At 38.2% G+C, this 24071-nt stretch overlaps 1 protein-coding gene across 1 annotated transcript; it reads right to left on the bottom strand.

The window, feature by feature from the left end:
* Window positions 1-1218: 1218 nt before the first annotated feature.
* On the bottom strand, window positions 1219-22147 carry LOC144667445 (DNA repair protein complementing XP-C cells homolog). The gene is made up of 27 exons (XM_078528862.1): window positions 21844-22147; window positions 20035-20529; window positions 18711-18840; window positions 17720-17798; window positions 17205-17273; window positions 15569-15657; window positions 15090-15141; window positions 14546-14584; window positions 14158-14217; window positions 11635-11679; window positions 10031-10796; window positions 9702-9752; window positions 9015-9107; window positions 8656-8777; window positions 8275-8308; window positions 8000-8057; window positions 7469-7503; window positions 6632-6708; window positions 6067-6111; window positions 5506-5550; window positions 5296-5385; window positions 4968-5049; window positions 4277-4370; window positions 3629-3722; window positions 3148-3237; window positions 2788-2881; window positions 1219-1819 (listed from the first exon to the last, which is right to left on the bottom strand). The coding sequence occupies exons 1-27, from the start codon at window positions 22073-22075 to the stop codon at window positions 1686-1688; spliced, it is 3294 nt and encodes a 1097-aa protein (XP_078384988.1). The 5' UTR covers window positions 22076-22147; the 3' UTR covers window positions 1219-1685.
* Window positions 22148-24071: the final 1924 nt, after the last annotated feature.

Raw genomic sequence — 24071 nt, 5'->3', positions numbered from 1 at the left:
AGTCCCAGAAATCAAACCAGCTTAATTAGTGGGACTAGTCGCAGGGACCAAAAATGTGGTCCCTGCGACTAGAATTTCGATGCAAAATACGAGTACACACTAGGGGACTGGTCCCCGAAGCAAGTCCCTGCGACAAGTCCCCTAGTGTGTGCCGACCTTACAAGTTTTAAGCATTTTTGTGAGATTCCCCCTCCCCCACCCCCACTAAAAATCTTTACAGTATGAAAGTTCATGAAGGTAGAGAAAACGTTCTGAATTACAGACATTTTATTCTAAGAGAATTATTTATTTATTATAATTACAAAAAATTCAATGCAAAATTGTATCTTATTCGGTTAACAAACATGTGGAGAAAAGGTCTGATCTGGGCCTTTTCAATGTCAGCCCCATTCGTATGTGAGGGGATCCTTTATCAATAAAAAATGTCTATGGTATAAAAATAAATCGATTGTAACTTTACAAACAAAACGTTATTACTCAACACAACAAAATGCAATGACAACTGAGAACCTATGTCAATGAAGTTAACAAAATAATATAAAAATAAAGACAAAATGTTTCATTGAACCATTTAGCTATCCCAACACAGTGAGCAAACTGTAGGTAATATTATTGTGCTCTTAATACAGAACCCTTGCTTATTGGCCATAGTCAGGTTAAATGGATTTACATCTAAATGTTCTCATAAGGGAGAATCCTGGTAATTATTATACCGTGATGACCCTTTATGTTTAAGATTATAAATTACCGTATTTATTCGATTAAGCGCCCAACCTCGAATAAGCGCCCACCTCGAATAAGCGCCCACCCTGTAGGCAGGAAAAGTTAATAAGCGCCCAGCCTCAAATAAGCGCCCACCCCCACCCCCCTAAAATGAGGGCACAAGAGGAAAGTTTGACTATTGTTAAAGTTGAGATTAAAATTGACTAAGTACTACTAAGAGACTATCGCGAAGACCGAGTTTTTTAGCTTTTTTTACTGAAACTTTCAATGAACATTAAAAATTCAGCTTTCGTACACCTTCGTGTTAAGTTATTATACATTGTTTTCTTGCAAAATAAACGTACTACTTGCTAAAAATAGTAAAGCGCCCAGCCTCGAATAAGCGCCCACCTCGAATAAGCGCCCACCCTCAAGGTCCAAAAATTTAATAAGCGCCCAGGGCGCTTAATCGAATAAATACGGTATATACAGTATTGTAAATTAGCATGGAATATAATTTCAATTACTGCTTTTGATATCGGCATTCTACTAGCATTTCATTGAAAGACTTACTTTAGTGGGGCTGCAAACACAGTTATGTGAATATTAAATGTTGTTCAAGGGAAGTGCCTGTTTATTGCAAATAGGGTGGCATTGGGTGCAAAAACCCGAGACACTCAAATTTGATACTGTTCAAACAGTATTAAGTAACTGAGTAAATAATACTACTTTTGGGCAACTAAAGAGTGAAATAAATAGGTCCGTTGTGTTAAGTTAAACATGGTTTTATAATGTAGCCTCTGTGTTCCAGGCAATTTTTTATTGCCAGTCTTGAAGGTGTCCATGTCTTCTCATGAAGCGTCTACATACAGGATGGTTCCATAGGGTTAAAGAATGAACCTTTTCCTGTTGCAATTGAAATCGCATCATTCCACTAAAACATGCAGTAGTGACGCTTTGAAGAACAGAGCTTGATTTCTCGTCTACATTTTCTCAAACGGAAGAGTTAGTCCACATGAACATGATTTGGTCCATTCTCCAGTCACAGGGTCCTTCTTGTGTTTAGTCTTAGGAAAGACATGACAATGCCCTTCACCTCCAACACTTGCTTTGCCCTCTGCAAAGTAATCAGTTGAAAGTAATGAATCATTAGGCTCTGACGATGGGGTTCGTAGTTAACTAATTAACAATTAAGTTATCACCTCATAGAACCTGAATCAACCATCAGCCCTAGACTTGCACCAAGTCGCCCTCTACAGGCGAGCTACCATCAGCCCAAACATGCAATACTATGCATGATGCAAGAAACATTGTCTCGTGTACCATACTTTGCAACAGAAAAAAAAAAGCAGGCGACTTGCAGAAATATCTTATTACCCACGTTTTGGTTTAATACTTACTCAAAGGCGGTAGGATGGGAAGTTGTGATACGGGATGGCTAGCGGGGTGCTGGGAAGGTAACGAACAAAAAGTAGGGTCCCTCAGCGAGTTTTTGTTGAGCTGTGATTCAGTGCAATCTTGTGAAAACCTTCCCATGAAGTGACTATCAACGAGTAAAATGTATTTTTATTGCCGTAACCCGAATTAGCGCGAATGAAAGGGCAAAATCGTTCAAAACGTTTCTTGACGATAAGAAGAGGAAAACAGGACGGGGCAACACCGCTTGATATGCGAGGCTGAGAGAACACGAACCTGAAATCTAGTACAGGATAGACGTGTGAAGCCGAAAATGCCAAACAGAATTAAAAAAGGAATTTTGTTCAAAATAAGAAAAAGTGTCCCAAAAAATAACGCGCAGCTTTTTTTTTGCGTTTCTGCGTTAATTTCACTGAATAGTATTACGAGAACTGGGGTGTCGTAACTGCGTCGTCATTGGTTAAATTATTCGACCCCATTCGCTCGGCTAAAATACTGACATTTCCTCCATCCGAAGTAAAACATTGTCGTGCAAATCAAGGTTACGCTAAGGGTTAGCAAGTGTGTTGCGCTTACTGCAGATACGTATATAAAGCATTTTTAGTGGGAATTTTCATAAATCTATTTATGACCCCCTCATTTATGCGTATAGAAACAACAAAATGCTACCTTGTCTGTTGAGAGGCCATGAAACTGAAGTGTCTGTTACCGAATCATCATCATTTCCCTGGGCACTAGTTGAAGCTTCAGCCATGCTGGTTTCCTGGAAGAGAATAACGAACAGCTCATGACAGGCAAAACACTTCTGAGTAAAACTCTTTAAAAAGGCACAAGTAAAGCTTATGTACAGGTATTGATACTTTTTCATTTTAAACCTGTAAAATTACCGTTGACTTCTTACAGTAACGACAACCCCTCCCCCTCCTTGCCCACAAAATAGCGATAGTAAAAGGCTGCTAAATCTAAAAAGTAACCGGGGGGGGGGGGTACTTTTGGAACTTTACAGAAATGGTTTGCATTAACTGGTACCTCTGTGTCATATCTCTTCTTGAGTCTTTCTCTGATCAAAAGCGATCTGGTCAAAAGCCTCCAATTGGCCAACATGCGCTTTTCCCGCTTCTGTAAAAATAAATTTCAACAAAAAGCAAAACGTTACTTTTCAGTTCAAAAAGCCCTTTTTAGTCATTCGCTCGTGCGTGCGTGCATGCGTCCGTTCGTTTGACGGTGTGTGCGTTCGTTCATTCTTGAGAGCGTTATTAGTTTGTCCGTCCGTTAATCCGCGCGTGCGTGCGTGCGTTCGTTCGCTCATGCGTTCATGCTTTTGTCCGTCGGTCCGTTTGTTAGTCGTTTGCTCGTGCCTTCATGCGTTTGTCCGTCCGTCCGTTCGTTAGTCGTTCGTTCGTTAGTCGTTCGCTCGTTCGTTCGTTGTGTCACAGTTTGTTTGCTCTGTCGCGTGAGCCTTTTGGACCTGTTGCATAAATACAAAAAAAAAAAAAATCCATGACCGTACCTCTGCTTTCCTTTTCTCTGCTTGTTCCTCTTCTTCTTGCCACGCTTCCAGTAGTACTTGCTCAAATTCCTCACACACCACCACACCATCAATGCTGTGATGAACACAATGCAACATAAACAAGCAATTACGATAACAAAGTTTTGTTGAATGAATCAGTTGATTTGAAGATGCTTACAAAACCCCAGATTATCCTCTCTTTTTAATGGTCACTGATAAAAATCGCCACGAATAGGCACCATTACCTGCAATGTAACTCAATGCATGTTTACGCAACAGGCATTAAACCCACATTTGTTGAGGGGCAAAAATCTGCCACAAACAAAGGAAACACTTCTCGTCTCTTTACTGAAGCAAAAATAGTTAACCACAGGCGGTTTGTTTAGTTCTGTTTTTCGTCTCGTTTTATGTTTGTTTGTTTGGAGGGGGGGGGGGGTGGACTAAGGGTACGGTCATTACCTAGAAGGGGGAGGGGCTGGTGCAAATGGAGGGAGGCTGTGTTCAAATTCTCCTCACTCTCCCTTTTATGAAGCACATTTTTTTGCTGACCCTTCTCCCTCTTATGACCGACCCCTAAATTAAAAAAAAATGTCGATGAAAGGATTTTTTAATGAAAATAGCGTTGTAAAATTACATTTGGATACTTACACAGGATGGCTAAAGCCACAGTGAAAATCAAATCCAACCACAGCCTGGGCACAATCAATTCCAAGTTTCTTTGCAACACGTTGGATTCCACTAACTTAAAAACAAGAAAAGAGACGGCATCAGTGAAAACAATGTCTTGAGTTCATTACTTTGTACATCCAACAGCTAGCAATCTAAAGCGTCGCACAGCATGTGCAACGTGTCAAGGGAAGCATTACGTCGTCAATATTTTAGCCAGAGAACGTTTTTGGGCAAAGAATACCCCTGTAGTTTTTATTGTCTCCTCCTGGCTGCACATCAATCTTTAGTGTTCATTTTCATTGGACAGTTGTTTGAGCATTAGCTGAATCAGCACTGTGCAAACACGTGTTCAGGACTGATAACGGTTCAAGGGGGAAGTGTAATGAAATCAGCTGTGTAACGACTTAGGAGGAAGAAAACGAGAAAAAGAAGGCAAAAAGTAATCAATTGAAAAGACGAAACAATTTTGAACATGCTTACACTGTATAAGAAGGAAAAGAGGAGGGCAACAAGAAAGCAAAAGGAAGAATAATACGAAGAGTTAAACGATTAAGAAAAGCAAGAAAGGGAGGTACGGAAAAGGATGGAAAGAAGGAAGTCAAGAAAAAGAAGGACAAAGACAGAGTTTTACTGACTATAGCAGCGTAATTACAAAATATCAATAACATACTTTGAATATGTTTGGTCCCTGGGGGAAGCATACAAGGCAGGAACAACTCTACATTGCCATACTCATTCCTTGGAACTTTTCCCTAGAAACAAAATTCAACAAAGATTTCTCACATATGTACCCTTCTAATGCCAAAATTAATCAGCCCTTGGGATTCGAGACTACCAGTATCCAACTACAAAACTAGGCAAAGACTAGTAAAAGTCCAGACTTAAGGGTGGGAGTCTTGATTATTCATATGCAGAGGAATAAAAAAGCAGAGAACTAAGTTTTCAACTCCATGGTAGAAGGGGGTGGGGGAGGGGGTGAGATTATTTAATTCACTTACATCTTTGGCCGGTGGTGGTTTGTACTTTTCAGTCTGCCATCTGCCAAACAAGTCAATTGTCACTGAATCTCGCTCATGGATTGGTTGATTCTGTAATAACAAACCAGATAGACAAGCTTACAATATAGGTCACAACTTCTAAAGAAAGACTTAGCATAATTCTAAATATTGATAACACAATTTAATGTTCAACATTGTTAAAGTTCTTACCCTTTTTGGCCTTCCCTTTACAATCTTGTAAGCTTTCTCGCCTTGCTGAATAGTGAATAAAAGCATCATACAGAACAGATGAATTGAATAGCATAATGTTAATCTCCATTTCAATTGTTTCCACTGAAATTGTAAATCAAACGTATTCTACACAGTTTATCGTCGGTATTTTGTCTGAATTTAAAAGTTTTACACACCTTTTTTTTTGAGCAGCCAAACAGAAGCTTATAAACAAATCAAGAGTCACATTGTTGTACATTTCAATTAGCAACATTTCATAATGTAACACATTACAATATGCAGAGGAATATCCCGTTGCAATATCCCGTTGAAGCCCTGAATTTTTTTCAGGCTTCTTTATTCCAATTGCTTAAATTGGAAATTCACTGCGATGATCATTTATCACTTTCACATTACAAATTCTTAGTATAATTCCCTTACAATTTGTACTAAACAAGTTAGTTTAAAAACTGACACTTAATAATTTATTGTAGATATGCAAGGAGATAACGTTTCGATAACCCGCTACTTTGTCATTAAAGTAATGGGAAGTTAAGTTACCTTGACAACTAAGGCTTCATTCAGCCACTTTTCCCTTGTATGCAGCTACAAGATAAGAACATTTAGAATTCATTCATTAGTCTTTTAACTTTAACTTAACGGCTAGCTCTATTCCTTTACAAAATCAAATTAAAAGGTAAAATTGCCCAATATGTGGTTCATTCTGTGTTCTCTTTATTTCGTTCCTTTTTTTTCAGAGCTACAGTCCACCTTTTCAGAATTTTGGGTTATAAAATATTTATGTGTTACTACTGATTTAGTCTTATGCGCCTACTGGCGCGAAGAGACTTGATGATGATGATGATGATGATGATGATGACTGATTTGCTAAACATCTTTAAAGCGAGACAGAAAATTTTTTAAAAACAAAATACATACTTGGATGAACAAAGCCGGCGGGCAAGTGAAACACTTAGTTGATTATCAAATGGAAGTTGATAAAGTTATGTAACTGCTATAGCCAATTTTGAGAAGCAGACGTTTCAAGCGTTAGACCTTCATCGGAGCAAAGCGAAACACTTGAAATAGTTAACTTTGCAGAATCAATATCCACATCAGAACTCACCGTATGAAGACATTCTCTTGAGTAGACTGCCTCGCCACGGCAATAGCCTAAAATGGCTGCCGTTTCTGGGTATATGGCTAAGGAATCAATAATTAATTCAACATTTAATTATACAGTGAATTTTCTATGAAGGTTACACACTGTACATTAGGGAGAACTCTTAGCAATACATAGTGCAATAGAACTCATGACAACAATGCTGACAGTGATGACGATGCATACATGGCATTGAATAGATGGCAATTTTTAGTGTCCCCAATAAGTGCTGGTACCTAAAGCTCTATTAATTAATTGACAACAAAGACAGAAGCTTCATAAATAGGAAGATGGACAGATAGGTGTAAAGATAAAAAAATACACGAAGGCAATAATTTTAGGGAGACCTCTTTGAAATGCATAGTGCAGTAGGACTCACAACGATAACGCTGGTGGTGATGACGACACATACATGACACTGAATGGATGGCACTTTCGGTATCCCCAGTAAGTGTTGGTACCTAAATCTCTATACTTTTATTGACAATAAAGATAGAAGCTTCATTCATGCATTCAGGGGAAGATGGACAGAAAGGTCAATAGAAAAAAAAAGACACAAAGAAATAAGGGACAAATGAACTAAAAGACAGGAGATAAAAAACAAAATTATGTACACAGAGAAGAGGCACCCAAAGCAAAATGACACCGACGAAACACAACAAAGGCATGCTGAAAAAAAAATAGGAAAGACAAGCTATAAACTACACTGTAAGTTAGGGTAGATGGATGGGGATGATCGATGCCTGGTCAGTGCAATGTAACAATGCCCATCCACATACATGTAACGTTCTTTGCACTTACCTTCAAATTTCAAGAGATGCCTCTTAAGCACATACCTGCAAAACAAAATGACAGTGTGTTCTACTTTACTGATATTGATGCGGTAAGTAAAGTTGCTGGCTTGTCAGTGTCAAAACGTTGGTCTGAAACTGGAGTGCTTGTCTATTATAGAGATACATATTTAAATCCAAGCTGTGTTATAACAAAGAATCTTAAGGAAGTAGCACTTGCAGGCACACTTAACACACGGTCTGGAACCTACAAGTATGATGTCAATGAAAGCTGGCATAGTGATTAATAACAAAGGCAGGTAGCAGTTCGGTTGCTCTCAATTATACATAAAAAATTCAAGTGCTTGTGGAAGACTTACAACTACAGTACCATACATCAAAGCAGGTAACTCTGCAGCACTGCACTATATCAGATTTCTTCTTGTCTTAATAAGATCTCTTCTGGGAGTCTGTTTCAGGCGTTGAAATGATAGTGGCCCATTGTTTAATCCAAATGGCGAAAGGGGATTTCCAGTTACTGCAGCAAAAAGTAGATACTTACAGTGGATGGTTTTTGAATTCAGTTATGCTTGTAGGCAGAGGCTTGTCAAGAAGCTGATCTGGTGGAAATAAAAATGTCATAACGTAAATCAGACAATTGCAACAAAAAAAGGATACAATACATGATAAATTAGGTCAATAAATATAATTTTGAAATCGTATCTACTGTTTTTCATTGAAATGCATAATTATGACTAATAAAGTCACAGTTAGAGGTATGACGTATTTGCAACCCTCAAAAGTTTACAGATCAAATCTCCAATAGCATGTCCTTACCTTCAAGATGTGAATCTTCCACTTGATCCATTTTCTGTACCAGAAAGATAATAAATGGAAATATATTTAGAAAATTATAAGGGTTATGTATATATTCAAGATACTCATACGTGCCCTAGAGACTTAACAACATACTTTAATTGACAAGTTTTGATTCTATAGACTACATGAACATGTAACACATCCGAGTGCAAATAAGTGGATACAGTAATGACAAGGACATGGCCTCACTCCTCAGGGATGAGGAGATTGAGACTACACAGTACAAAACAAACAGGGGTTATCACAGACAATGACCAACTGAGCCACTACTCCCTACATGAGTGGTTTAAGATAAGACACCTGTTAAGGGATCAAAGGGATCAACTGACGATACTGCACCTTATTTCTTGACTTGTAAGGCTGAAGAGTGTCTTCCCACCAATCAGAGTCAATGCGAAGCTTCCTGGTCTTAGACATCCAGGAAGAAGCATACCTATTGGTGACATCTTTGACAGCATTTTCTGGAAAAAAAAGGAAGTAACGATCTCATTTTACATCATTGGAAGATTCAATTTTACACACAGATAACTTCTAACTGGGTGAAGATTGTAATTTTTTTAAATAACTGTTAGAACAAGATCAAGCTCAGGACAACTTCAACATGACTTCTTCAAGTATACAGGTCGTAGGCTTGTAGAGAATGGGATGGATACATGTACACGAATGCATAAAGCAGCAGTCAAGTTCACTGCACTTACTGTTATCAAATGAGACAACATAGACCAGAGGCTGGGTTGCCTGTTTCTCACACAGCTCAGGATGATTGACGCTGGAAGATTCAAGGTGAACACCTGAAACAGAAAATAATGTAACAAAATATGTTATATACAGAAAACCTTTTTAAAGGCGTTTATTGGTCTGCTGGTCCGGATCACTTTAATAGCTCCCTTGGAGCAAGTGCTGTTCTCAAAATCAATAATTATGACGACTATACTGAAATATGCATGTAATTCACTTGTAAGATTTACTCTTTACTTCTACGTTTGCACTGGAGATTGGATGGGTAACATTACATATCATGATGTTACGGACACCCCTTATGCAGTATTGTTTACCTTGTACCTCTTCCCCTTAACACTTTCGTAGACTTTTTTTCTCTCAATACAATGTTGGATCATCATCAATTACGCACAGTATAAAATTAAACCTATCATAGCAACTTCTCAGCAAATGATACTTCTCATCGTATTGTATATTATGTACCTATATGTAAATGTATTTCCTCCTTGCAAAAACTTACTGCTTTATCAAGACCATAGCATTAAGTTTATTATCAAGTGTAGGTCATTGCATCTTTCTTTCTTAAAAACCATCGCGATAAACTAATGGAGTTGTCGATGCTTAATTCTCATGAATTAAGAATACAACTGCAGTTATACACTTACATATCCATTTTTTGTCAACAGGCAAATATACTTCTGTCCACCAGTTGATGTCTGTGGAAGAAAAGAAAATTATTGTTCAGGCAGTGAAGGCAATGATGGCAGTGATGAAAAGGGCACAATGCTGAGACTGGGTGCTTGACAGTGGGTGCTTAATTTGTCAGAGGAAAATAGCTGCAATCGTCATTTTCTTAGACTGGGAAACTTGTTATAAAGTGGTTTGTTATATCAGGTTTCCACTGTAACATATACAAGAAAAAAGGTTCCAGACTTTAAAAGCAGTTTCACAATAAGTCTGTGACAAACATTTCCTTTAAATGGATTTTACAAACCTTGTTCATTGTAAACAATTCTAAGACATTTCACACTTTCATCTGACTCATCAGAGCTAAGAATCTTTATGGACTTTTTCTTGCTTCCTGATGACCCAGCAGACACTCTTCTTTTGACCAAGGGTTTACTTGTAACTTCAAAATCACTATCATCATCCAAAAGGTCAACAAATGAGATACCACTACCTCCATTTGGTGTACCACTCTCACTATCTGTAGATGGCACTTTTTTCCTTGCCAAAGGAGTTTTGTCCTTCCTTTTAGAATTCTCTCTAGAGTTGTTCAAGTCTTCTGAATCTTCACTATCACTTGATTGTTCATTCCATTCCTCATCAGCATCGCTTCCGTTCTCATTCCCGCATGAGGAGTAGTCTACTCTTTGTCTCTTGCGTAAAGGTCTTTTCCTCGTATTTTGCTTTGATGGCTTATCAACTGCATCACTCTTGACTTCTGTCACAGTCTTGTTGCCTTTGCCATTTCTGTTGCGGATCTTTTTGTCACTCTTTGCAGTGGTTAATTCATCACTTTCCTTTTTCACATCTTCTTTTGTCTGTTTCTTTATATTCAATTCATCAGTATGATGGCCAATTTTATTTTCAGGACTGGACATCACTGATTTTGCAGTTGGCATTTCATTTTCTGTTTTAACGTTCTTGGGCTTAATGGCATTCTTTTGTTTCTTTGGCTGTGTTGTTTTCTTTGCACTGCCCTCAGGAGTGTTTTTAGTTGCTGTGTTACTTCCCTTAAGAGTCTTCTTCTTTGTAGTCTGCACACAAAAGAGAAGCCACTTTTATTAGTAGATGTACATGTTTGTTACTCCCAGCAATTAACACTTAAAACAAGATGGATTACCCTAAAGAGAAGTGCCCCCCTCCCCCAGTAGAGCACTTTTACACCTTCTCTTAAATATAACATACAGTTGAATAGGCCATCTTCTATGGGGATCATGTAGAGATGTACTGTCTTAGGTTTGTTGGGTTTCTTAGGGAAAGACCAATTTTGACTGTTAAGGTTGAAAAGAATGTTGATTAGTGTCTTGGATTTTGGCCAAATTTTAGGCATGGGAAATGACCATCAAATTCGGTGAAATATATAATTTGCTTAAAATAGTGAAGGGACATTTCAATTACGCAGCAAATACAAATTAAAGATGGTACGGATCCATGGCCAAATGTGAAGGAGATCGAAATGGATTGCAATATGGGTGTTTGAAATACTGTTGGGCTGAACAGTTTTCAAAGTCAATCTTGTTTGCTTGTAAGTTTAAATTATCCCCCAACTCCTGGTTTTGTTAATTACATCCATAGAAGTAATTTCTTTGCAAATATTAAGTTTCATAGCAATAAGTATATATTTGGCAGAACATAAGAAAATAAACTTAACTCAGACAGTCCCTTTAAATTGATCAAGGATTTTAACATAAAACTAGTTCAAAATGTCACTAACCAAACCAACTAGGCAAGATCTTTTTCTGGAATATAACACTTGTCATAAGGTGGTTGGATTTGAACAAGGGTTCATGTAGAAGATTTCACTTCCTACTTGTAGTTAATTAGTTTTGGGAATAAAGATAAATTGTCCATTCATGATAATTTAACACTTACTTTTGGACTTGTTTTACTGTCTACATCACCTTTAGCTGACATGGGCTGACAAAAAATGTAAAGACAGAATCATAAATTTGCAAAATTTTTGTCTTCAAATGTGAGTCATCTCCTCATTCTTCAACCAACCTCTTGCTTTAGGTTTGGGTTGAGGTACAAGGAGGAAACAACTGACATTTTAGGTTTTTCTATAAGTTACTTGACCCAGGAAAAATACAGACAAAAAGATAAAAACAAAACAGATCAGAATTGACCCAGAAGAAGTTTATCATTTAAAATTAAAGACCACTCCGACTACCAGATGTCTAGCAGCAATTCAACAAAGCAGAGACAAGCCATTTCATCAATAGTCAAGACATGTACATGTATGTGTTCTCCTTAACTGACATGTTAATGATTTGCAACTTTGAGTAGTACTTACAGCTCTGTTAGTAAATGCATCCAGGATCCTTCTGGACACATTCCCCAAGCGCAGTATTGTTAATATTGTTAATTGGCAAGTGTGGTATTGTTTTTGTTATTGGCAATGAGATTAAATGCTGGCTGGAGGTAGGATTGCCTATTGGTGAATGCATTAGATCCGGGACCACAAGATCCAAGTTTGAGTCCTGACCAGTCAGGGCTCGAGACTAACTTTTTTGCTAACTAGCCTAGTGGCTAGTGACACCTTTGATTTCACTAGCCAAAACCAATAACTTTCAAGCATGGTTTGCGGGATTTTTTCCAAGCCAGCAGAGACAAAAGTCAGTGACAAATCTGACAAAATAGGTTTTTCTTCCTAAATCCATTGTTCCACGAAGGCAAAAACTTGCGTTTTCACGGAGGCACATTGCTGTCTTTACTCTATTTTCCTCGCTTTTTTGCTCCTATCCACTGCAGAATAATCTCGGGTATCCAACGGAACCGAATCTTAAATGTGTGCATGAAGCTTTTTTGAAAGCGTTCATGTTCACGACCTCTCACCCTTGTTGTTCATGCAACCAATCACTGATTAACGTTACAACAGGCCTACACATAATGCTCGATTTCCCAGGCCGTCTAACAAGTAGCAGAAACAGTTTTCTTTCACTTGTTGCTTTCGTCACCGAAGTTATTAATGATCATTTGTTCGCTTTTCGGTAACTTTAGCTTGTCCATATTCTTTGGTATATGTCAACAGTGTACTTGTTAGTTCTGTTCTCTCAGAGTCAATTTCAATTAAAATATAAAAATGTTTAAAACAGATCTAAAAATATCTAAATTTTCGATCGCCTGCTGCGGTCTTCTTCAGAGAATGATGGATTTTGCAAGGTTCGCAGAATTCTAATAAGTTGCATTGACGTTATTGTTCGTTGCCCCCCTGGGAAGCAACTAGCGATGCGTAAACCCTTGGGAAGGACGCTCTTTCGTTTATAGTGCTTTTGTCGAGGAAAGAATGTAAAGACTCCAGAAACAGTCTTTTGTTCTTGCTGCTTACACCTGTTTCAAGAATTTCGGCGTACCTTGGATGTATGTCGTGGCCAATTTCTGCATGATATTTAATCGCGGAGTTGATATTTCCGTTTGTTCTGGGCTTGTGTTCAGCCCCTCGCGATTTCCAGTTTCTTTTGCTTTCCCCAACGTATGCAAATGAGCATGCCCTGCAAGTCACTTTGTATACGATTCCTTTCAACTGCACTTTATTCGGTCGGTCCTTGGGCTTTTTGAAGATATTTCCAAACGTTCGTACTTGTTTAAACACTGTCTTGATGTTTTCGCGGCTCAAAATCCGTCGAACGCGCTCCGACACTCCTTTCACATACGGGATGGACGTGTATGCCTTCGGATTCTCCTGGGCTCTTGGTTGCGTGTTTGTTTTGTTTGATTCGCCAGCTGACTTGATGAAGCTCTCGGGATAACCGTTAGCTTTTAAGTCATTAATAACGCGCTGTTTCTTGTTTTGTCATTGTGTAGTTGTTGATGGAATGCACTTAGCATTAGAGTCTTAACGACAGCTCTCTTGCTTTGCGCTGGGCTGTGTGAATGGAAGTCTAAATACTTGCTCGTATGTGTGGTCTTGCGGTATACACCCGATTTCAATTTGTGGTTTCTTTTACAAAACGGCCTGAAATTTCGACTAGCCATTTTGGCTAGTGAAAGTCCAAAATCTACTAGCCAAAACTGCATTTCTACTAGCCTTTGGCTAGTTGGCTACCGTTAGTCTCGAGCCCTGTGACCAGGGTCACTGCTACCTTCTTGGAACAGCAATAAAATTATACTAAAATGATGGGGGTTATATTAGCAGGGAACATCTATGGGGAGTAGTAAAAACACTTGTAGTCATTCCATGCTATGGAAACTCAGAATATAGCACTGAAACTACATGTAAGCTACAAAAAGACTTAAAATGTTCATGTACATGAAACTGCAATCTCTGGTAATTTTTACATAATTAAGTGCAGATAATTTGAAAAAAAAATCTGAAAAATTTCTTTGAGTGCAATATTATTACTGGATAAAAAATGGTAGTCCTGCCAAGGAGGAAAGGATAACTAGAAAACTTACCTGCAGAGAATACACGAGCCTTGTCAGAAATCCAAGTGCTCTGAGAATGGTCACAAAAACCTGTAGGAAAGAAAAGAAAAAGAAACTTTTTTTAATTATTTGCCTCATTAATGCATTATCGAGTAGAGGTGCCTGCAACTCCAGTTGAGAACTATTATTTTGGTTTTGCGTCACTCAAAGGATACTGTCGTTGTTTTTGAAATTTCATCATTATGATTTTGTATCTATTTTTTAAAATAATTATTTTTATTCCTATTGCTACAATCACATGATAAATGCATCAAAGCAGGGAAAGATATGTCTTAGCCTGAATTCCCTGTATGGGGTTCTGAGTGATCACTGATCTGTCAAGTTTCCATATTAAAGTACAGTAATATGGTTCACAAACCTCAGGTAAATTTTGTAACTTGGCAATCTGCTTGTCTGTCTGGAAGAAAACAAGAAATTGATTTGTAAACATAATGGATCACGAAAACGGGAAAAATTGATGACATCTACTGAAGTTCAACAAGTAGTACATGTACGTGTTTTGAAGAATATGTGAAGAAAACAATTGTCAAATAAAGCATGTACAGTGGGAGACACAAGTCATGTTCTAAGCCAACAAATGAAGCCTCTGGAGAGTGTGCAGACTAATTTTATTGATGTTTTTACAACTGAGTGTAACTTATGTTTAAAAAATACACCTTATACGTCAGTACAGCATTTTCCTACTAAATTAACAATACACAGTATGTGAAATTAAGAAATTAGAATAAATTATTCAACAAGTGCAGCCGATTGAAATATACAATGTATACATGTACAATACTACCTGAGTGTACTTAAGGCATAATTATATTTGATGTCTAGTAAAAGACTTTTAATGAATTGAAGTTAAAATTATATTATTTTGTGTATTGTAACTATTATCAAACTATTCTAATTAGTACCTCCTTGTCACCTGTTTTTGCATCATCAGTGCTAGAAAAGTTATTCTGAAACCTGTGAACACAAAAAAGGATCCTTGACTTTAATATTATTTGTAAATTTATATAAAACAATGTAAGTTAAAATTTTTAACTATTAACTTTTAAACAATATTTTAATAAATTCTAACATAGTGATACACATACAGTGTAAACCCTATTTAACAAACTTGGACATAACAAATCGCAAGATTACAGTTAGCCTGCAAGCAGGAGTCTGGGATGGAAGTGTGAAAAAAGCTTTTCTCTTGCCTCATGCATATGCTCCCCAGACATGAGCCTAAGTGCAGTATTATAATGCTGTATAAAGCTCAACACTGACTAAACTTGGTTATGCATAGCACATTACATAATGAATACACAGGTCTGCAATGCGTACATGCATGGCCGGGGGAGGGTTACATCTTAAAACTGTTTCGGCTAATTCTTGCTACTGTACTAACCATTTTAAGAAGTTTGTTAGCCGCAAAACATCCCACTTCCTTTTGTTTCCAGAAAGAAACTCGCTAGGAACATGGGATAGCAGCACAGCCTGGAGAAAGTTATAAATAATAATTATAATTTTTAGAAAAGGATGAAAAATGTTGAAATTATATCAGTTTATCAATAAATAAACACACCCAATAATTTGCACCATCAGGAGGCAAAATTCTGGCTGCTGTAATAGTATGATAATGGTTTTCACTATCGACGCAAAATGCGGGTTCTGCCCGGTTCTTTGGTGATTCATAGTAACTGATCGAATCGCACGGCCTTGCGCTGGCGATGTTTCATTCAAAGGACAAATTTTAATCCTTGTGCTTGTGCTTGCTGCAGGCACAAGCACAAGGACTAAAATGCAAAGCGCTTACAAGTGCTTTTGCTTGAGTCAAAGCCATTTTCATGGAGAATTAATAGCTGTTATCCTTGCGCTTGTGCTTGCGTCGCTAGTGAAAACCAGGCTTTACAGTTACAGGACAAAATTGGACATCAGCATATCAGGCACCTTTGGCAGTTGCTATCCGTCCATGTATATGATCTCGCCCCACCACCCAACTAATGGATACATATGAACAGTGCCGTAGCAAGGGGAGGGGCCGGGGGGCGTGCCCCCCCCCCCAGTTTTTTTCCCAAAAAGTAAAAACAGACCTGTATAAAATGTTGAAAATACAATTTTATCTCCCGAGAGGTTTGAAACAATAAACATTTGTACTTCTTTTCATTTTTTTAACGTATGTAGGGTGATGCACAACAATACGTATTAAACAGCCAAAACTAAAACAAACCAGAAATCGTGACAACAATGTGAAAAAAATGTCTCAAAAAATGTCAAAATGTCTCAAATTCGCAATATGCGTAAATCACAGATAGCTTTTGGAGAGCGCTGGAAATAGCATTTCCAAGCCTCTAGATTTCAAAATTTTCTGGGAGGGCATGCCCCCCAGACCCCCATAGCGGCTCTCGCGCTCGCGTGCTCCCCGACTTATTTTACCCTTGCTACGGCACTGATGAATGAACATACCACACCACTGGGAACTCCCTCCCCTACTCATTGCGATAAGTGATTGGGTTCAATCTTGACAGCATTAATTTTATAGCTGTAGAGCCAAGCAGCGGAGGTTCGATTTTATTTTCCTACAGGTCAAACCCACCTCCCACCCTATTCAACAACTGCAATATAAGACCGTTTCTGCTGATCATTTGAGCAATAACAGCATGGTAACAGTTTGAATAGAGTTAACAAAAACTTAAACTTAAGCACTCAAGCTGGCTTTGTGAGAGAAAAATAAATATTTTAAATGATCTATATTTCAGTTGAAACCCATGTTTAACGTCAGTTCAAAACAAAATATTGGGGATTTTTTTTAATTTTACAAGGTCGGATGTTACCTTTCTTGAGAATGCTTTAGAATTTACTGTAATTGCAGGGCCACTTACATGTAGAGGAATGAAATACAGTGAGATGTTTCAAACAGTATACAAAATGTTACCGTACACTGTACGTGCTATTAGTAGATTATTCTTTAAAAATTAACTTTTGCACTAATATTTTCTCCAATCAGTGGAATCTGTCTTTAAATTTTGCATATAAACATGTACCTGAAGTAGTGGCTCATTACAAACACCATTCCTGAAAAATCCATGAGCAATGAGAGTCAAAAGATGAACCTGTAAAGTGCAAAAAGATGAAAACATACCCTTAATCAACAGTTTATTACAGTGAAAACACGAAAACCATGAACACTTTTATTATACTTTAAAAAAGGAAGTAGAGGAAATAGTTGACAAATTATTCACGAAAAATAACCTGCTGGCTCCATCGCTGTCCATTTGTACATATTAATATTTTCTTGCAGTTTGAGTTATCATTCGACGGTTTTCTGCAGAAATTTACATGTGCAAGATAGAGTTAAGTGTTCATAGTTTTCTGGTTCACACTGTAATATTATAAGTACATTAAAAACAATTGCAGGTTTCCCTGTTATATTTTTTGCTTTATGTGATTACCATAAGTTTGATCACATCCCAGCAGTTTTCTGTTCCTTTCAAGAGGATGGATTATGAGGAAGGTTGCCAAAAACAATTACCGGGTAGCTAAGTTACATTACAGGTACCTTATGAATTCTGATAAAGACATCTTTTCTAAATCTGTTAACTGCCCTTTTAATAAACTTCATAACATCCTCCTGGCTCCTGGAAAAATAAAATTAAAGTACAAAGAAAAATTAATGGTAAAAACTGAGTGACTCGCATGTACAGAATTTATTATTTTAAAGTGGCAGTGCTGTATTTTATTACACAGCTGAGGGCCAATAACTAAAAATAATAAACCAATCAGATTGTTCCTTAAAATATTGAACCGGGTATTGTCCCGAATGATCCTGTGCATTTTTAATATTTGCATTGTAGTAATGGCTTACTAAAGTGAAAAAAGTTAGTAACTTCATTTGTGTGAAAAAACACTCTCTTACTTTTTATTGGTTAGTAGCACAACGTTAAGGAATTTTTTCTAACCAAAACACCTGGTGGTTTCTCATTCAGAATCCTATTCATTTTATCCTTTCTGCTTTCCACTTAAATATCAATAAAAATCTTTTTCAGTCATGTAATAAATCGCTTATTAACTACAGTACCGCTCAAAAGTAAGTTACCACCCTCTCGCGAGACGAGAGTCTCGTCTCTCGAGACGAGACACTCGTCTCGCGAGACGCTTGTAAAAACTGCAAGTTCATGAATTACCCATTGTTAACCATACATGTAGAAACAAAAAGCGAGCGAACATCGCCTAGCAAAGATTACCTGTGGTTGAAAACAGATAATGTGACGTTTGACATGTCGGCCATTCAAGCGAGTTCTTTCTTCCCTGAGTTCTTTCTTTCCGCTTCTACTGGGAAAATATCAACCCTCAGCCTTCTATTCCAAAGGCTTCCCCTCTCAATCCCCACTGTCAAGACCTTTAGTCAATAATTATTATCCCAGTATGGCACATGTACTTCAATGGTTAATAAGGTGTATTATTGGTGGTTAGTGGAGAGAAAATATATTTGACATTTCTTAAAAATATATATTCTTGAAGAAGAAGATGTACGAATAATGAAAGATTACCATCCTTTCTTTCTCTTTTTAGCTCCAGGTACTGTTATACTGATTTCAACATTCTTTTTGCTTGGTGATTGATGGTGATGTGATGTTGATGCTGTATGACCTTCCAGCACATGATCAACAACATTTGCCTCTAGAAAAAAAAAATTACAACTGTATCAGTCAAGAAAAGCTTAAAAATCAAGAATATCACACATTGTAGAAAATAACTAGTCAGATAAACTAGATAAACAACTTGTTCAAGTCTCAGCTATCTCAGCTAGCTATCTGTCATTGAAACGTTCCACACAAATTTAGAGTGCACAGTATTAAAGAAAAGATTTTATTTGGCTCTCCAAAAAATGGTTTTTCAGGGTCAAATTACAATGAAATGTTAAAGTGTACAGTTAAAAAAATAAAATCATTCTAATTAGTATAAAGGGCTACGTTTAAAAGGGTTCTATGTATCCATAAAATTCTCCCAAGTGCGACGTTAAATAAAAAATAAATCAACTTTGTTTTACGAGGGTTGCACGTAACAGCCTTTTGACTGACAAACCTGTGGCCCTCGAATTCCTGATCGAATTGGAATTTAGAAGTGTTGGTTTTTGTGGAGGGAGGAAAACCGGGGAACCCGGAGAAAAACCCTCGGAGCAAGGACGAGAACCAACAACAAACTCAACCCACATATGACGCCGGGTCCGGGAATCGAACCCGGGCCACATTGGTGGGAAGCGAGCGCTCTCACCACTGCGCTATCTCTGCTCCCCCAAAACGTTTTATAGCAGCCTTAAAATAAGTCAAATTATTCACATCTGTTAGAGTCCCAGGTAGTTCATTCCAAAGCCGAGTAGCTCTGAATACGAATGACTGCTGGCTGGTAGCTGTGGAAACACCATGTTGGTGCCCACGCAGAGGGACACCAACATGGCCGCAGGAAATCAATGATCAAACACAGATCTGAAATTTACTTCTACTACAAAAAGCGGTCAGAACACCCTCATGAACACAGTTCAGATTGTTAAAAATCACAAGATGATGCATTTTTTTAAGCATGCAGCTGTATGTGGCAGCCTTCTGGCAGCCATCTTTGATGTTGTGTGGCATAAACTCTAAAATTCAAAATAATCTATCAAGGACAGAGGATGCTATCGAGCTAAAAACCTTCAATGTACATGTATATTAAGGATGTCTATTATAGCCAGTGAAGGATAAAAAATTAAGGGGTCTTGCAATTCTAGATTTTAGAATTTTGATGACGTCACGTGAAAACCAAGAATTGGGGACAGTGAAGATATTCAACTTTTTTCTTTCTTTTCTATCTTTCTTTTAACTTTCTTTGACATACCATCAACGTCTTCCCATGCCACGCCTTCATCGTCACTAGACTCGTCAGATGAACTCTTTTCTCCAGTATTCAAATTATCCTTTGTGTTCCCTTCTCCTTCACTTCCTATTGAATCTAGTCTCAGCTTTTTTCCCACAACCTTATCTTTTCTTGGTGATTTTTGGATATCCTCTGGAGTAGCAACATGTTTATGTTTCAAAGGACTCTGCTTTTGTTTTCTTTTCCCTTTTCCTGTTGTTGCATTGTGTACCTCTTGCTTGCAAGACGAACCAGCCAGTGATTTGATTTCATTTTTTTCTTTACCATTCTTGCCTGCTTGTTTTGAAAGTGCAGCTGATTTTCTTTGCTCTTGCAAGGAGCAGCGTTTATCATCCTCTGTGATTTGAGCATCTTTCTGTGTTTGCACCTTTGAATATTCTACTTTAGGCTTTTTCACAGGAGATTCACTAGACTCTTGAAGTGATGTATTCCTTTTCTTGCCATGCCTAGAGGGACCTATAAAGTACAACGTAAGGTAAAAAGGCTTAGTCTGCGTCAAGTTGCCCAAACCATTGAAGCCTATCCTGTTAATAAGATGGGATGCTAGTCCATTGCATCTGGTTTTATACCCCCAGCATTAGACTTGTCCAGGGTCTTAAGGAGGGAATATTTTTTCATAACTGATCCCATTTTTTTACCCAGAATTTTGATCCCTGATCTCAAAATAAGGGTAGCTTTGATCCCTGTTCCCCCCAAATTTTGTCGACCCCACTAGATTCTCTCTTTATAATTTCACCGCAATGTTGTGCAATATATGATTAGGACAGCCTGATCCCCATGCAATTCCATGAAAAATACTGCTGATCCTGATCCCACAGGTTGTGATCCCAGATCCCAATGCTACATGTATGATCCTTTATCCCACCCCTTTTCAGGCCTTTGATCCCTGATCCCATATACCTTGTTATGACCCTGACTTGCCAGAACCCAATTATACACCTGGGTGGAGAGGCATTGAGAGAGAAAAGAACCCAACAACCCAAGACTACAATGCAATGAGCCTGGCCAGGGCTCCAATCCAGACTGCTCTATCCAGAGTCCAGTTTAACCATATTAAAAGCCAACAGGTCTCACACAGAGCTGCAAGGTGATTGCCAATAACCTAAGCACTTTTAAGTTTACATGTAGCTTAGTGCCAGGGTACAATCTATGTATGTGCCACACAAAATTCTTTGCCACACAGTCTAAGACAAAAAGACGTGCGCTTTTAAAAGTCACGCCAAAGATCTTCGGCATATAAACCTGCATGTACATAATATGCCAGTTTTTCAAAGAATGGATAATGCTATCCACCAGATTGCACCATCCAGAAGATTTGGAAGGTGCCTTTCCTACTTCTTTATCAGCGGTTTTAACCCTGTTACAACCCCTGCGTAACCTGTTGACTGCATTAATTTGTGTTTTTGATTCAGAATGGACCATTCCATTTAATATCCCCCCCCCCATTGAGGGTTTAGGAAATCCTAGGGGGAGGGAGGGGGTCTTCAGCAGTTATTTCTGAGGGGGTAGCCATGTCGGTACTTTTGATCTTTTTAATTTAATGAAGGGGGGTATGTGTCGGCACTTTGATCAAAAAAGCTGAAGGGGTCTTCAAATGTAATTTCCGAGGGGGTTACGACCAAATACCCTCAATGGGGGGGGGGGGGGTGCGGATCTTAAATGGAATGACCCAATTACATAACATAAGCTAACGAGTAGATAAAGTTCGACAAAATATAGCAACGCGTCTTTGCGCCATTTAGCAGTAGTCTGTAGCTAAAGAATTCCTACCTTTTTCAGTTACAATATCCTTTGAATCACCTTGATTCACGGACGTACTCTTCGAACAAACATCTGTTGATTTCAAGTCCCGCTTCGCTGACCGTGCGCGTGTTGTTGTGGATCGAGAATTCCTCGCAGAAATCGCATTGGATTTGCTGTTTACACTACCTCTGGATGCTGAGAAAGTTTTCTTGGTGTTGTCTTCCTTTGCTTTTGCGGATTCTGATCTCTTTTTCGCCATATTACTGGAACAAATTATCCTTCTGACTCACAAGCAAGCTACAAGGCGGCCATTTTGGCGGGTTTCCTGCGGAAAACCGCTGACCAAGTGCGTGTGACGCAGGAAGGGTTGCGTGACTGAACGCGTGACTGTTCTGATCGTTTTGGGAGAAATTCACGAAAATGTAAATAAAAAAATCAATTGACCCTTAGAAACTCTGATCTGGTTTTTAGAGAATTTGTACGGGTGGGGGGGGGGGGGGAGAGGGGCAGGGTAAGACTATGAGTAGCCTCTCACTTTTCCTGCAGTCTCTAGTGGGCTCTCTGGCATGACATGCATTAGCCTGTTCCAGGCGTTCGGTTAGTTGGGAAGCAGCGCAGAGTCCCCTCACCAGTTTTTCGCTCGCCTTTCTTCGCACCGCTTCCCAACTAACTGCATGCCTTGAACAGGCTAGACATGCATAGGATCTGACTTGGGGAATAGGGCAAGTACTCTTAACTTAGTCTGGCCATGTCTTTACCTCTCACATGAACTCACTGCAGTATTAACTTTCACACAAAGAATTTATTGATTTTAAAATGTTTACTTCATGTAAATTCATTTATTCATATATAAAGCTATGTTATTAAAATAATTTTCACAAGGGGCCATTGAAAAATCATTATTTTGCATTAAAGTAATTTAAATAGTTTGCGTAAAAGTTTTGAAAGTTACTATACTCATGTGTCAAATATGTTTAAAATATTTAATCCTTACCTAAAGAAGGTACACTGATCTCTATTAGTGTTCATCCTAATAGTTAAATTTTGATATACTTTAAACACCTCAGGCTTGTTAATACCAACAATATTGGGCACTTTGATACTGGGACACAGTTGAGATTTTCTGTGTTACAGACTTCAACTCTACGGCAAAGACCACAGACTGGCAACCTCTTTGTCTGTGTTGACATCACACTACCTAGTTTTATTCTTTTCTCACAGTGAAAAAGTGGTGGATTTGCATCAGCTGTCCCTATCCGTACAATGCTGAAACATTAAGTACCACCTGGTTGTCCAGTACAAGTATAGTTTCTGCTTGACAAGTACAAATACTGTAACTTTTAAGTGCTTGGTTCCCCTGTTGGGCAAGGGCCAAGGCAGGTCATCTTTCAAATTAACTAAAAATTACTGAAAAGAAAATTAAGACAAGCATGCAACAGCTCTGGACAAGCAATATTTAAGAGCTGCTTGTCTGAAGGGCTATCTGTGGAATTCAAGTTTCTTTTTTTTTCAAGCCCTGTCCCTACCAGTATCCTTATAGCTAAATTACTGGTAGGTATGAATCTATGTTTAAGCTGCAGATCTCATTTGACTATGAAAAAATAGTACAAAAAATACACTGACAGTTTATGAAGTGAATTTTCCAAAATCATACATCTGTGCGATGTTTGGTCTTTCTAAATAAGAACAAGTAATGAAACTCTTTCTGTGGTGTGATAATGTGACCGAACCTGGAAAATTATCTATCTAATTTTTTATTAGATTTTAAGGTTGTGCCTCGCATGTGATACTTTTCCTGTTCGCACAACACTATTTGGTCTTTTTATTTATGCTATTAAATTACTACAGTCGAAGCTCTCTTAACGGACACTCTCGTAAGCGGACAGATCTACTTGCGGCCGCCTTGTTTGAAACCCCGTTTTAACTCCCATTAAAACTCTGTATTTTTACATTCTCGTAAACGGACATTCCCGTAAGCGGGCTGCAGACACTTTCAGAGAATACGACTTAGACTTAATGTTCTTTGTTTTTAAGCTCCCGTAAGCGGACATCCCAAAAAAATCCTATTAAAAACCTCTGTATCTTGTTTTTATCAGTCAACTTCACAACGCTGTTCGTCAAAATGGTTTTACAGTGATTACAGTACCATATTTTAGTGTTTGTTTTGTCGTCATCCACGTCCGGTTACATTTCGAAACACCACTTACATGCATATTAGCATTATGTTAGCTGGGCAAGCTCCCGTAAGCGGCCAT

This window comes from Oculina patagonica, chromosome 10 (genome assembly GCF_052425735.1).
Source record: "Oculina patagonica isolate OP01 chromosome 10, crgOcupat, whole genome shotgun sequence".
NCBI classification, from domain to species: domain Eukaryota; kingdom Metazoa; phylum Cnidaria; class Anthozoa; order Scleractinia; family Oculinidae; genus Oculina; species Oculina patagonica.
Note: the sequence above shows the minus strand (reverse complement) of the source record. Positions and strands in the feature narration are given on the sequence as shown.